Below are 16,387 nucleotides of genomic sequence, written 5' to 3'. Positions count from 1 at the left end.
ATCTTGGTGCTTCTTTCAGTATGGAGCACCTGCTTCGGGGTAAGGAATCAGAGATGCCTTTGGAACCCTGCATCATCAGCCTTGTTTTGTTGCTATTACTGTCGAGTTGGCCTCTGGCTCATTGTGACCCCATGCACAGTGGAATGAAACACTGCCTGGTTCTGAGCCAGCGCATGATTGGCTGTGATTGGGACCTTGTTTATCTACAGGGTTTTTATTGGCTGAGATTTGGAAAGCGTGTTCGCTAGTCCATATGTGTTGGATTTAGGGGGTATGTAAAAGCACTTCATTTACTTGAAGGGGTAACCCATGATGCTTTTAATAGAAGCTGTTCTTACATCCAAGCAACATCACTACCATCTGCTTGAAGAAATCAGCAGCTAGAGGGGGAGTGTACAGTGAAGTGAAGGACTTTAAATACCACAGGAACCCCAAGGAATTTCAGGGATGCTGCTCATCCATCCTGGGGAATGGGATTTCAGTCAGATATCAACCTTCCTTGATGGTGGATGTACCTGGTCCTAATTAATAGAACCAAGTCAATGTACAGGCTGTCTGGGATGCTGCACCGGAAATCAAGCCTACTGGATTTGAGGATACAATCTTAGACAGACAATTAAGAGCTATAGTGAAAAGGAATTCACCAAGGGCCCAGAAACACTTAGCTCTGGTCAGTCAGAGAGCTGCAGAAGTTAGGAAGGTCTAGCAGGTGTGTGGCTTTGCTTTGCCCGTCTTAAGAAGCTTGTCACTGCCCCACGAACAGTGGATGTGCAGAACGGGGCAGAAGCTTATAACTCGTGGTCAAGGGTGAGGAGACAGCTTGGCTTAATGCAGGGAAGCATTATGAATGGGCGATGTCTGGAATGGGGCCCAAAACCTGTGTAAATAACAGCATGCAGTTTTAGAAAGGTTATTGATTTGCTGCCTGAAGGGTAAATAGAAGTCAGGCATCTTGGCTCTATTTCCAGCTCAGGTCCGTACAAGAGACAGGGGATGACACTCGCCTGTAACTGCTGTGGAGTAGCAGGTCTCAGCTTCTCTTTCCAAATGTCCCTCTTAGTCACCTTTCTCCCCTAAACCCTTTCCTGATATCTAAATCTCTCCTGTTATGAAACAAAAAAAACGAGCACACAGCCAATCCATGCGGAGAAATGGGCCTTGAATTACACTTCAGTTTTGATTTCTAACCAGAGGAAGCAGTGACTGGACTGTGAGCAGCACACACCCATTCTCATCAGAACTCATAAGCTTAATTACAGGGAAATTGAATGCTAATAATCTTTTATGCACTGTTACATCCCTAGGAGGTCAGTTACCATGGAAATCTCTCTTTCCTTTTCTTCTACTTAGAGTGTATTTATGTGGAAACGAAAGACAAATATAAATACGATGGAAAGATTAAACAGGATGAGGCAGTTTGATACAAATATTTTACATTTATTATAAGAATACAGTAAAAAGAGATTCCGCAGACTCAAAAGTGGTAACTGGTCTTTTGGGAAAGAAAAGGAGGCAATTTAAAAATGGCCTACATTTACAAAAATGATGAAATCATGTTTTGAAAAAGTAGAAAACATTTAAAAACATCCTACAATGTTAGCCAAAGTTCAAAGTGTATTTCTTCTGAATGCAAAAACTAACAAATAAATAAGTGTTAAATACAGATCTGAGTTAAAAATTATAAAAGACAGACAGCTAACTCCTTTATATATTTAGCTCTCACTCATTTTCAGGCTTGTTTACAAAGCCAGATAAACCCACCAAAAGCCTTGTTTACACTTGAACTTTTCAGAAGAAAGAAGCACCCTATTTCCAGTGTCTCTTTTATCCACTTCACAAATATATTATTTCAAAACAATAGCAAAAAGGACTAAAGGTGCTCTAACCTGACATTAAACTGACCATATATTGGCACTAAAAGAAAAATCTGTAAACCACAGGAGTGCTCTGCTCAAAGTGAGGCCTGCAGCTGGAACAGCTATACCATGGGGGCCAAGGGCAGACCCTGCCTCCACCCCAGCATCCCAAACTTATCTTCTATCAAAGGGAAGAGGAAAATCACATTCCCACAACTGCTCATTGTGGGATGGTGCCGGGAGACTGCAGTGCCTTAGCCAGTGGGTCGTCCACAGTCAAATGGTGAGGGTACCATTTGCACTTTCTATCTTATCTCTGCTTTCTATTTACTCATTTCCTGAAGAAGTCAAGGGTGTTCTTGGGACTCTGGTAACTTGATTTTATTCCCCTGTCTTTACTTGACTTCTCTTAATCCTACGTAGTTGTATGACTTCAGAGTTCCAATTTTTTAGGGTATGCACCAAAAGAAGCCAAACCGAACCAAAAAAAAGCACACAAAAAAATCACAACTTAAGGCTGGCAGAGTTCACACCACTAGCCCCCCCCTTCCCCCCGCCCCACTCTCCTTGCTTAGTTAGGCCATCTAATGCAATATGTTTAAACATGAACTAAAATCTATAGTTATCTGACTAGAAAAGCTGTTTCCATGAGGAATCCTAACTCTGTATGAAGAGTGAGGAACAGACAGGGCCAGTGAACAGGGCCGTGGGTCCATGTTGAGCGGGCTTGTGTCACAGGATGGAACTGAGTAAGCGACTTTTCGTATAGTCAAGTGAAAGGGAGTGTTATGTCTTTGGATACTTTGGCCATGAATTTAAAATAACCGAGATGCCTCTTCTCAGTGATCCTTATCTTTGATTTTGACTTGATGCTCAGAAACTACACCTAGGGTTGGATTTAGAATCATAGGAAAATAAAATACACTTGTTACAGAAAATCAAGTGAACCTTATGGAATCAGTATCTTTGATGGTAAAGCCCCAAATAGTGAATTTGAAAAAAAAAAAAAAAATTCTGTACCTTGAAAGTGTGAAAAGCCTAGCATTTGAGGTGCAATTATGGCAAATAAACCCACTTCTGTTGGAACTGGTCTTCTGACTGCTGTGGAAACAAAGCAATTCAGACTGGCAGGGACAGGCCTCTGTAGCATGCTATAGTCTAAACACAAGACCACTGTACTCATTGGGTCAGGAAGAAAACATTCGCCATCATACTGAGCATGGCTCAGGGCACGTGGCCTTCTGTATTTGCTTACAACAGTCTGGGCAGGCAGGCAAGTTTATTTCTATCAAGTCAAATTATCTGTAAGTGGAAAATTCCTATATAAGAGGTTCTCCCCACCACTTCTGTGTATAAAAATAGACAAAAGCATTAATGGATGAGCTGGTAAAGATACTGCCAGGGTGGGCCTTTCACCTAGGATTTCAGTAGTCCCAGATTCTAGGTTCCCTCTCAGCCTCTACCAAAGAAAAACGGGGACCCAGGGCACTTACGGATCTGAGGCCCCACTGGGGGAAATTTAGTATTTTTCTTTATAAAGATTCTTTAGGCAACTCAAAAGAAGACCCCAATGTTGTACTATATGACAAGAGCTATATGAAGAAAATAATGAGAGTTCAGGCTCATAAGCAACTTCATTATTTACACTCAGGTATTTGCTGCTCCAATGCAGGTCTTTAAAAAAAATTTTTTTTTTTTTTTTATGGATACTTTACATTTATCCTGTGTTGATCAGCACACTGACATTTCATACTGACATTTGCCCTATGCTTTCAAAAAAGATACAATCTCCTGTGATTAGATGAATTACCTAAGTGGTTATAGTTTTCTCAAGGATGTTTCAACTGACAACAGAGAGGTGAAGTGAGGTTTCTGTTGTCAGCTGTGATGATTGTAGTTCAAAACCTGGCTTCTTAGGAACTGGTTTAGAATCAGCTTTCGATAGCATTTAGAATGTGTTTATTCTGACACCATAGGAGTACTTAGTAAACGGGAGAAAAGTGTGATGTTTGGCTTATTAGGAAGCACACTGCTTTGGAGAACTGCAGAGTAGAGCTGATGTTTTACCTGAGTGATACTTCAGAATGGTGCTCTGGGGTCTACATGTCTACGTAGACTGGGTTGCTTTGAACTTAAGACTTCATATTTGCACAACGGAAATACTTTTGGACATTTACTAACAAGAGGTGTATGAAGGAAATAACAACAACAAAAATATTGGCATAGAAGAGTGGAGTAGAAGTATTAACCTTGCCCAGGGGTTTAAGGCAAAGCAATCATTGTTAGTGTTTAACATTTCTTTGGGGGAAGGTCAACTGAGGCATTTCAGCATGCTGTTTCTCTGGACATGCCTGCTCACAGTGATTTTTCTTTCCTGGGAAAATCTTCCATGAGCCTCTACTGATAGTGCCACTCGTCTAACACATCAGCCACCTAGTCATTCTCTCTCCACAACGAAGACTACAACTCTTCATACGCTAAGTTCCATCTACCACGGGCCCTCTCATGCAGTGACTGTGCAGCCAACCTTGGTAAATGAATGCCTGGGAGTTCCCTATAAGACAGGAGCCTCCTGAGCACGTGAGGAGAAACTCCTTAGTGGAGGCCAATTATGACACTATCCAATACAAGCTGATGATAAAGGCTTTTTTTATTTTGGTAAAGCAAAAGATTGAGAAATCAACTACAAGAAAAGGAAATACTAACCAAAAGCCAAAAACAAATACTAGGAAAACATGACATGGCAGAGATGTTCAAGAAATGCTTTCTCAATGAAGAAAGTTGAGGGAAACATAAATTTCTTCTACCAGGGTCATTATTATCACTTAGAATATTCTATTTCTTTGTAAAACACTTGCATGTTGCTGGTCTCACTGGTCATATTTGGGAAGATTATTTAGAAACTCAAGATTGAACCTCTTCAGAGTTGGTCCCAAATATTGTTTTGGGTCTCTTAGAAGTTTGCTTGCAAGGAGGGAAGCTAAATCTGCTTCATATAGTAAGTGTAGATATTTTTTCCTTAATAAAATAAAAAACAGGAGCTTTAATGACAATTTTCCACCAATGTTGGCTACCCCAGACAGATGTGTGCCATTATACGGCTTCCTTCTGCTGGGGAGTGGGCTGAATCACCAACATGACTGATACCTTACAGAAAAAGAAGGAACACTTCTGATTCAAAAGTGGCTACCTCCTGATATTAAAGTGAACATAAAGAAAATCCGACTGATACTCAATTCAATGCCATTTAAAAAATGTTGTAGAGACTAAGCTAGGAATAAAAAATTGCTCCTAATGCAAGGGACCACCACTTGTCTGTTGTTTTTCAATAACATATATGGCAACTATACATGTGGACCTCACCAGATGGAATACACAGGAATGAAATGGACTACATCTGTGGAGATGATGGAGAAGCTCAATATCATCAGGAAGAACAAGGCCAGGGCCAACTGTGGAACAGACTATCAATCGCTCATATGCAAGTTTGAGTTGATGCTGAAGAAAATTACAAACTGGAATATATCCCACCTGAATTTAGAGACCATCTCGAGAATAGATTCAATGCATTGAACACTAATGACTGAAGACCAGAGGAGTTGTGGGATGACATTAAAGACATCATAGATGAAGAAAGCAAAAGGTCATTAAAAGGACAAAAAAAAAAAAAGGACCAAAATGCATGTCCGAAGACATTTTGAAGTTTGCACTTGAATGCAGAGTAGCTAAAATGAAAGGAAGAAATGATGAAATAAAAGAGCTGAATGGATTTCAAAATATGGCTTGAGAAGACAAAGTATTATAATGAAATGTACAAAGATCTGGAATTAGGAAACCAAAATGGAAGAACACAGTCAGCATTTCTCAAGCTAAAAGAACTGAAGAAAAAATTCAAGGCTCGAGTTGAAATACTGAAGGATTCTATGGGCAAAATTTGAACGACGCAGGATGCATCAAGAGAAGGTGGAAGGAATATACAAAGTCACTGTACCAAAAAGAACTGGTCAATGTTCAATCATTTGAGGAGGTAGCATATAATAAAGAAGAACTGATGGTACTGAAGGAAGGAGTCTAAGGTGAACTGAAGGCACTGGAGAAAACAAAGCTCCGAGAACTGAAAAAATATCAACTGAGATGTTTCAACAAATGAATGCAATGCTAGAAGGCCTCATTTATCTATACCAAGAAATTTGGAAGAGAGTTATGTGGCCAACCAACTGGAAGAGATCTTTATTTGTGCCCATTCCAAAGAAAGGTGATCCAATGGAATGTGGAAATTATCAAACAATATTATTAACACCACATGCAAGTAAAATTATGCTGAAGACAATGAAGAGAAAAAAAAAAGGTTACAGCAGTATATTGACAGAGAACTGCCAGAAATTCAAGCTGGATTCAGAAGAGGTCTTGGAACGAGGTATATCATCGCTGATGTTACATGGACCCTGGCTGAAAGCAGAGAATACCAGAAAGATGTTTACCTGTTTTATTGGCTATGCAAAGGCATTCGACTGTGTGAATTGTAACAAATTATGGGTAACATTGCAAAGAATGGAATTCCAGAACACTTAATTGTATTCATGAGGAACCTTTACATAGATCAAGAGGCAGCTGTTTGTACAGAACAAGGGGATATTGCATGGTTTAAAATCTGAAAGGTGTGTGTCCGTGTTATATCATTTCACCATTCTTATTCAATCTGTATGCTGAACAAATAATTCAAGCTGGTTTACACGAAGAAGAACTCGGCATCAGGATTGGAGGAGGACTCATTAACAACCTGCCATAAGCAGATGACATAACCTTGCTTGCTTAAAGTGAAGAGGACTTGAAGCACTTACTGATGAAGATCAAAGACTACAGCCTTCAGTATGGATTATGCCTCAATATAAAGAAAACAAAAATCCTCACAACTGTACCAATAAGCAACATCATGATAAACGGAGAAAAGTCTGAAGTTGTCAAAGATTTAATTTTACCTGGATCCACAATCAATGCCCATGGAAGTTGCAGTCAAGAACTCAAATGACATACTGCATCAGGCAAACCTGCTACAAAAGACCTCTTCAAAGTGTTAAAAAGCAAAGATGTCACCTTGAGGACTAAGGTGCTCCTGACCCAAACCATAGTATTTTCAATCACCTCATATGCATATGAAAGCTGGACAAGGAATAAGGAAGACTCAAGAATTGATGTTTGAATTATGGTGTTGGCAAAGAATACTGAATATACCACAGACTGTCAAAAGAAGAAACAAATCTGTCTTGGAAGAAGTATAGCCAGAATGCTCCTTAGAAGCAAGGATGGTGAGACTTCATCTCACAAACTTTGGACATGCTATCAGGAGGGACCAGTTCCTGGAGAAGGACATCATGCTTGGCAAAGTAGAGGGTTAGTGAAAAAGAGGGAGACCCATAATGAGATGGATTGACACAGTGGCTGCAAGAATGGGCTCAAGCATAACGAGGAATGTGAGGATGGCACAAGATCGGGCTGTATTTCGTTCTGTTGTACAGAGTTGCTGTGAGTCGGAATTGACTCCATGGCACCTAACAATGCAAGGCGAGGTATTGAGTTTGCTCATGCTAAGGCCCACACACTGGCAGGTGACCTTTCTTGTTTCTTTTGCCTCCAGTAATCTTTCCCTTTTTATAGGGAAGGATCCAGCTTTGTGTCACTGTTCTCCTCAGGCTTTCTAGTGACATTGCCTGTCTTTGTTTTATTTTAATTTGCCATGCCCTCTGTAGGGCTGCATTATCCTACTTTAGAATAACTGGTTCTTCCCTCTTTCGCTTTTGCATATGCAACGTATCTGATTAGAGACATACTGAAGCCTACGCGTATTACTTCTGTGCAGTTTAAAGTGACTAAGAATTTACTATAGCAGAATTTTTGGACCCCTCAAAACGTCAGTCATTAGTAAGCAGCTAAGCGATTCTTAATGCCTATATTTAACAATTCATATTTTAATCTTGGACTCAGTATGCAGCAGTAGGATGGTTTTTAAGGAGTACCAAATATTTTCTGACATTGAATTATGGCTATGATGTATAGTTTATATATTTTCTGGATTATGGTATTTTTTTTTAAAAGAGATTTTATGGCATGCTAACACTGTACCAAAATCTCTGCAAGAAGGTAATCTTGGTAACTGGAATTGTGACTTTTTTTAATCAGAGTATTTTCTTTTGTGGAAATGAATATGCAGTTCTGGATTCTCCCAAATGATATAGTATTCATACTGGATATGAGACTAATCAAAACAGAGCAAAATAAAATTAAATGTTTAATAAAACAATTACGGTATGTATAATCAAATCAGTGTTAATAATAAAAGAGATACCACCTTTATTGTAATGGTAAATTTCATACTAACTCAATAGTATATTCTAAATGTAATATAAACTCATTTGTATATAAGATTTTTTTATTCCATTTAGTTAAGAAATCAATATATCAAGAAGACATGTTTTTTTCAGTTGTCTGTGCCTTCGTTGCTCCTTTTATTTTGCATTAAGTTCTGTTTTGCATAAGGCCTCTGCTCTCCTAAATGCAAAAGTCAGTCTTTTTCTGACTCAGAACACTGCTTACGGACAATCAATTCTGTTGATAAGAAACATCTAAAATCTCAGTGGTGTGATAAAGGGAGTATGTGTATAAAAAAAGAGGGCTGAGGTAAACGTCTTTTCAGAAAACACTAGCAATTAATCCCACTTCAAAGGACATGTGGCCGCAGAATAGTGTACACAGAGTTATACTTAGTAAGGTTTGAGGTACACTCTTAGAACATCTGATGACTCACAAGAATTAATTGTAAAGTGGTCTGAGTGAGATAACTCTGAGTAACAGTGACATATGATCTTGACATGCATTCAAATTGCTGTGTTTAATCCCACTACAAGGTCCTCAGTGTGAAGCATACGTTATGACTAAAATGCTTTCTTCTTGAAACAGTCTAATAACAGCGTTGGGAAATAATAGTTATTTTAGTGGTTTTGGCCAAACATAAAACCCTATGGCAAAACTGAAACATGAATATAGAAAGAAAAACCATGTCATGGCTTAAAGGAAATTAAAATGATTTTGATGACTAAACATTCACTTTTCAAACTGAAATAAAATAACTCTAAAAATGAAAAACAGTTGTGAAATGTGCACTTATATAATACCTAACACAAGTCAGCTCATGGTCTACATTCTTCGACTTGTAAGATGATTCAATAATACTGTGGTAAAATATGAATTGTGGGTGGGAAACTTTATTGTTCCTATTAAATTTGGGACGTAAAAGAGAAACGATTATAGAAGTCCTTTCACAGGGGACCTAGTAGCAGGATGACTTAAATAAAGCCTCTTTTTAAAAGTTTGAACAAAACCTGTTAATCCTTTATTATTGCCTTGGAAGAGAAAGAATATGTTGGCTTTGGGAAATAACCTTAGATAACACAGAATACAAAATTCATTAGGCTTCATATGTTGGTAATAAATGTTAATTTGACATTAAAAGATTTCCGTCCTTGAAAAATGATGAACTACCTACATATGTCTCACAAAGGCTTCTTAGTGATCGAAGGCAGATAAATGCGGGTCAGACTCAGACTGCCTGTCCTGTACCACCAGTACTCATCAATTTAAGAAATTATAAGAGGAATTATACAGAAGTGACATATGCAACTCTTGAACAATCCATTAATAACACAAAGATTTGTGACCTGACTTAATTACATCCAGACCAGTGGCAATTTTGGTTACAACTGTTTTCCTACTAAACAAGTCACAGTATTTTCTGCATTTTGCAAGCCTCCTTTCCCTAAATCAACTTGCAAATTCAGAACAGTATTTATACTTGTGCTTTCTGGGTATGGATCAGCCTCCTAAAGTATATAATCCCAATAATTATCAGTGACAGAAGGGATGAATAAATTATGCTTCAAGCACAACAGAATTAACAGTAAAAAAATTAGTTTGCATAATTTTTTCTTAACGTATGTGCCTATATTAAATTTAATGGTCTATATAACTGACATGACCCTGAAAGATGCCCAACGAGTTATTAATCTGGAACTGTACCACTGTGTGCTTTGGGACAAAGAATAAAACAGAATTTAAATGCTGCAGATGTCACAATGTTTTGAAAAGCTTTTTTAATTTAAGCACAGCGTTTTGATGTGAATTGTAAATTCTAACAGCCTGGATGAGCGAAATATCAATGCCATGTTCATCTTTCACACTAGAATGCAAGGATTAAGCTTTGGGTCTTGTTCACAAAATTAAAGCCCAAACCATCATTCTCTCTTCTTTCTGAGAGCTCAGCACTGAGGTCGCTAAGTGATGGAAGGTTGTTTTCTTTAAACAGACAAAGAATCTTACAAACAGAAAGACTCACTTGGAAATACTGACAAAGGGGTGGAAACGTTCCCTCCTATCTTAGTTTTACTTTTGAAGGCTGACAGATGCCTGAAGACTACAGCACTTAACTCCGGAGTCTAAGCTTTGATTTACCACAGTATGTGTCATCAAAAGAAATTTTCATTTATTTTTAACATTTGATAGAAGGGAAAACCATACTGATTAAAAGAAGTTGCTTTGTATGTTACAGAATATTTCTGAGGGCAAGTTTATTATGCTTTCATTTTAGTCTGAATATAAAAATAAAACAAAACCCGTTGCCGTCAGGTCGATTCTGATTCATAGTGACCGTACAGAACAGAGTAGAACTGCCCCATAGGGTTTCCATGGCTGTAAATCTTTATGGAAGCAGACTGCCACATCTTTGACCTGGCAGAGCAGCTGGTGGGTTGGAACTGCTGACCCTTTGGTTAGCAGCCAAGTGCTTTACCACTGCACTACTAGAGCTCCTAGTCTGGATCATTAAATGTACGCAAAACTTGCACGGAGATTGAAATGATAAACACAAGCCATTTTTCTGTTCAGTATCATCCTTTTTACTCTTTAAACTACTGGGTGTGAGTTCGGCGCCCTGATATTCAGAGGCAGCAAACAGCTGGAGAGGGCAGGAGGAACTTTCTCTCTCTTAAGCTCTTCTAAAGAATGTAGACCAAATCTTCACTAAGGCGCTGTTTATCTGGACAAATGCCTGAGCACTTATAAGACTCCCAGGCCACGTTTACCCCTGAGCGTGACCCTCTCCTACACACATATTTATCCCGAGAAGCAACTATATACAAAACGTGGGGCGAGTTCCCTGGATGGAGCTAAGGTTCAGCTCAACAGAATCCTAGTTTTAACTCTGTGTTACATGTCATCCACACTGAACATTTCTGGTACTGTGGTCACATACCCATCAGCTTATGATGAGAATTTCCAGGTAGTGATATAAGGGTAAATGACAGGGTAGGGTGGAAATAGGATGGCTATCCCTATGTCTTTCTCCTCGTAATTGCTTTTTGCCTCATTGATGTTCACTTGTTGTCTTAACCATCTACTTAACGCATGCCTGACATGCTCCTTGGTTGTGTGTGTGTACACACGAGTGTGTTTGTGAACTAAGATCACGAAATCCCAACAGCTCGAGAAACTGATACAAATGAAGGGAACTAAATTTTGGGATGCCTCCTTTGAGGTGAAGACACTTAACTAGAAGGAACTGTTAAGTTCTATGGGCTTCTGCTTTGTAGTTTCTCTGAAAAGAACATTTTGTTGCCTTTAAGAAGTTTCTATCTATGAATTCCTGAAAATTTCTTAGGACTTTTTTGGTGAATTCAGAATATAAAAAAAGGATAAGTGTGTGTGTGTGTGTGTGTGTTTATAAAGGCATATTCTGATAAGAAGGGTGATTTTATATTTTCCTTTTCTTCTCTACTTTTGATCACCATTCTAGCTGCTCTTTTCTCCAGAACACCTTCCTGTTCAAACCTGCTTCTTGCTGTCAAAGCTCTCTACAGCGTCCTTTAGGAGCAGTTGCCTGGACAAAGGAGGAGGGAAATGGCCACCTTACTAATAAAGCCAGAGTATGATGATGCTTACACTAGGCTTATTTTTGGCAAAAAAGAAAAAAGAAAAACTCTAAGTAGTCCAAATAATTCCCAATATAAAAAGATGTGTATAAATATTATCTTGACTCAGCAGAGAAGAAAGCCAACTTTGGCTGGAATGTGCCCTGCAAGTGTGGCAGTACCAACGTAGCTTATAGCACCAAGAGAGTAGGTGTCTGTGGCATAGGATGGCAGCCTGTGAACTGTGCCTGACATAGAAAACCTTTGAGAAACATCAATAGTCCTGGGTGTGAAAAAGACGGATCTGTTGTCCCTCACATTTAAAGTCTGTGCTTTTCTATTTACAATGGCCTGAAATGGCAGGATTGCTGTGGTTAGCTAACAAAGCCCTTGCTTGGTAGAACTGTTTTTTCTTTTTTTTAACCCATTTACCTTTGCCTCTCTTTAAAAGTGGAACATATTACAAAAAAATCCAAACAGTTAATAAAAAAATAACCTTAGAAGACTGTTGCAGGTAATGTGGTATGAACTCATTGTTGATGAGAACAATATTACCCTGCTGGGAGACAGAGTGCTGGACGCTGAGGTTGGCACTTTTTCATCACTACGAGATTTTCTTCTTGATGGCAGTGAGCTCTTTCTGAAGATCAGTGAACTTGGGGCGGTTTTCAGGTTTATAATCCCAACACTTTAGCATTATTTTAAAAATATCCTCTGGACAGTGCTGAGGGGCTGACATCCGGTATCCTGAAGACCCAAGAGAAGAGGAACAGAGAATTTAGCACAGAGAGAAGATGCTCACACGGGGCATTGTGCAGTTTTGAAACCTTAACACCTTATGGTGTAGGTGTAATAGAAACAAAAAATCCACTTCATGGCAAACTGATATATTTTTTTAGGGATACAGAATTTAATACTACAAAGCCACAGGGACACAGGAGACTTTTTTTTTTTTGTTTGCTTGTCACAAGGTCTGATTAAGACACATTTTAGTTGCTTTTAGATGCTGTGGGCAGAGTTTTTAAAAAATCATCTCTACAACCTATGTTCTTGAAGATGAAAGGAGGATGAGCATTTCATAAACATTAATTCAAAAGCGAAATATAAATGAATATGAGTTGTACTCTTTTACAGCCTAAGAAAAATCTCGTCTTCAATTCAAAGTCTGGTGGTTGTGCAGCAGTTGTTGGGTAGTGTGTGTGTGCCATGTTTGCCTTAGAGAGTGCGATGTCTGTGAGCGGAAGGAGAGAAAGGAAGGGAGCCAGAAAGTCAGCCTCCTCCACCCGATTCTACAACAATTTTGTTGGCAGGTCTGGCGCTAGGCCACTGGCACTTTGTTGGAAGCGTTCTTTCTGTTGAAAGCTAAGACTGTGCCCTACACGAATGCATGTTAGAGTATTATCATCGCCTAGTTATTCCATCTCAAATCTGGGAAAAACACAGAGTTTCTTCAGAAGGGTCAAAAAATTCTCAAAAACTTTCTTCTTTCTGATCTCTACTTAGGTACTCAAATGGTGGCCTCCCGCACCCCCCAGCCCGCTCCCCGCCCCCTGCCCCAGGAAGTGTGGCCGTCAGACACAGCATCAGCACTGCCCCAGGGCTGGTTGTGAATCCTCCTAACCCACGTCTTTGGCTCACCTCTTTCCACCTGCTCTCGCGCTTGCTGATTTGTCATTCCAGGGTATGGACAGACCCCTAAGCTGAAGGTCTCCCAGAGGAGAATGCCAAAGCTCCACGCATCACTCTCAGAGCTGTATCTCCCTGGAGGGAAACAACAACCATAACCAAGCAAGGCACAGTAGACAAGTGGGAGGACTTTTCTGGTTATATATGTCTATGTCAGTCATGTATTAGCATATTTTAAACTGAACAAAAAAAAACTCAGTAATTAGTGATCCTATTTTATTTTCCAGGTTTAGTGATATTACCAATTAAAGGAAACATCTTCAGGTTGCTAGTTTAACCAAAACCAAAAAACTAAACCTGTTGCCATTGGGTCAATGCTGACTCATAGCAACCCTACAGGACAGAGTAGAACTGCCCCACTGGGTTTCCAAGGAGCAGCTGGTCGATTGCAACTGCTGACATTTGGTTAGCAGCCATGTTCTTAACCACTGCGCCACCAGGGCTCCAGTTAAACCAAACCAGCTTCCAATTCACTTTCTCCTCCCACCAAGAACAAATATTCAGCCAGTATGCAAGCCTGCCTTACTGTGGATGAATGGCTTAAATTTTAAAACAAATGTATAAATTTGCACACATCAATGCCTAGGAGATTAAATAATCTGGATCCCTGCAATTTTTTCTTTTGCCTGCATCATTTTCTTTCCACTAAAATTATAAACAAACTTAAAGCAATAAGGAAAGTTTTTTAACTTCAAATTTTTACTCATCACTGTTTACAGATATTCTTACATGCTTGAAGGTCTCATTTTCTCCACTGATAGTTTCATTTACGGAAAATACATTTTCTGTTTTGAATAGAGTGGAAATTAACATAAGTGGCTGATAAAAACAACTTTAAATTATATGGTGCCTTGTTTTGTCAAAATATCTTGTTGCACCTGTTTTACGGATCTATATGAGCTAAGCTCTTAGTTTTTTTTTTTTTTTAATAGTTTTTTAGAGAATCATAAATAAAAACCAACAAAAAATGCCTTCTGGAGATGGATGTGAAATCAAGGAAGGAAGGCAGGAAATCCTTCCCAAACTCCTAGGGGTAAGAATTTCCAAGATTTTCTCAACATGTTTGTACTTTTGTTTTAATTTTACATATAGAGCGTATACTATCATAGCTAAACTCCATTTTCAGTGGTGCTAAAGATTTCTTAAATGATTACATTTTCTAAGCCTCTTGTAGCTTCCTGCCTTAACTCCGTCATTTCAGTATTTATAAATGGCCCTCCTCTAAAAGTGGCTTGTTATTTTCAAGTAGGATGGCCCTTTCTCTTTCTTGCAAAAAGTAAAATTAAAATGAGAGTATGCTTGCACTATGGTAACCACACTGACGTCAGAGTCTGGAGTGTACTTACTGATTTTCATCTCCAGCTGTGTGAATTAACTTCCTTCTTAGAAGGCAGTAATTATGGACATTGATTGTGATGTTTGGTGGAAAGATTAGTTTTCTTGTCTGCATATCAATTCTTTCCAAGCTTGGCATCCAATAATTTAATACTTTTCACGAAAGTCATTCAATGGCTATAAGTTATGACTAATTAGTTCTTTAAGAAAGTATAAGTTGAATAGAGCCATATACATTTTTTGGTTAAGATAATATCTGGGCAGAGATCAAGTTATATAAAAGCCAAGATCACACTTCAGAAGTAAAAGCTTAAAACCTAACTCTATTACCTGGACCACTGAACCTGGTTTTGCTGGGTAATTTTAATGGGCTACAAGTAACTTACAATTGTTACTTTGTTACAAAGTACAAAACTTTGCTACTTTTCCATCTTTCATTTGATCCTCATAATAGCCTAAAAACTCATTGCCATTGAGTCAATTCTGACTCGCAGCAACCCTACAGGACAGAGTAGAACTGCCCCATAGAGTTTCCAAGGAGCGGCTCGTGGATTTGAACTGCTGGTGGATTTTTGGTTAGCAGCTGAGCTCTTAACCACAATGCCACCAGGGCTCCCATAACACCCTAGTAGGAGGAAAAGGTACTATCACTCTCACCCTACAAATCAGGAAATGTAGGTGCAGAGAAGAAGATGGCTTACCAAGCTCATACAGTTACTGACATAACTGGTTATGAAAAGTGGTTCCTGATGGGTGGTCTAGAACTCTCTTCGCTATAAATCTTGCTCCTTTCATAGGGGTAGCTGAGAATCAGTTACACCACAGTAATTAAATTAGAGGGTGCTTTAGCCCATAATTCCCAGGTGACAAATGAAAAAAATTTCTTTTCAATAATTGATGAATAGGTCTTTTTATTCCTCGGTTACAGACCAGTATCCTATATTCCCTATAGTACCTTTGGTAACAGCAATGACTAAAAAAACCCAGTGCCGTTGAGTCAATTCCGACTCATAGCAGCAATGACTAAAGACGGTGGTAATACATGCTGAACAGCCTATGAAGTATGCTACTATTCTGAGTTAAAAAAGAGGAGGTGGGTCATATATACAAATAAATGGCTGAGAAATCTCTGAGAGGAATATAAGCAAATGATAAGCGTATTCGTCTCTGGGAAGGGGAATTGGGTGGTTAGGGACAGGGTTGGAAGACGGGATTATATTTCATTGTAGGCCCTTTAATATGGCTTGATTTTTAAAAAACCAAGTCTATGTATCAGTATTATCTTTTTGAAAATTAAATAACAACAATAATAAGAAAATAATGGTAAAAATATGTTTAATTCTACGTCTCTAAGCCAAAGTTTCACAGAGCCTTCTTAGACTGAAGGTCTTAGGCTGACTGCATACTTCGTGGAGACTTGGGCAATATTTCATGTACTCTGAGGCAGGAGTGAAGAAAAGCATTAATAGGGATGAAAAGGCCCTTGGAAAGGAGGCAAAAGCTCACTCCCAATTGTCGTTGTTGTTGTTAGGTGCCATCGAGTCGGTTCCAACT

The 16,387-nt window shown here is 38.9% G+C and overlaps 1 protein-coding gene across 7 annotated transcripts in view; it reads right to left on the bottom strand.

Annotated features, from left to right (window-relative positions):
- Nucleotides 1-1,405: 1,405 nt before the first annotated feature.
- The window catches only part of FER (FER tyrosine kinase), a 477,482-nt gene continuing 462,500 nt past the window's right edge, over nt 1,406-16,387 (bottom strand). For all 7 annotated transcript variants that reach the window (XM_049857769.1, XM_049857753.1, XM_049857743.1 and 4 more), the window contains 2 exons: nt 13,451-13,573; nt 1,406-12,559 (listed from right to left, as the gene is read on the bottom strand). In XM_049857769.1, coding sequence (XP_049713726.1) covers nt 12,417-12,559; nt 13,451-13,573 — 266 coding nt within the window. In that variant the 3' untranslated portion in view covers nt 1,406-12,416. The remainder of the gene's footprint in view (nt 12,560-13,450; nt 13,574-16,387) is intronic.

The sequence above is a fragment of the Elephas maximus genome, chromosome 2, assembly GCF_024166365.1.
Source record: "Elephas maximus indicus isolate mEleMax1 chromosome 2, mEleMax1 primary haplotype, whole genome shotgun sequence".
Lineage (NCBI taxonomy): Eukaryota > Metazoa > Chordata > Mammalia > Proboscidea > Elephantidae > Elephas > Elephas maximus.
Note: the sequence above shows the minus strand (reverse complement) of the source record. Positions and strands in the feature narration are given on the sequence as shown.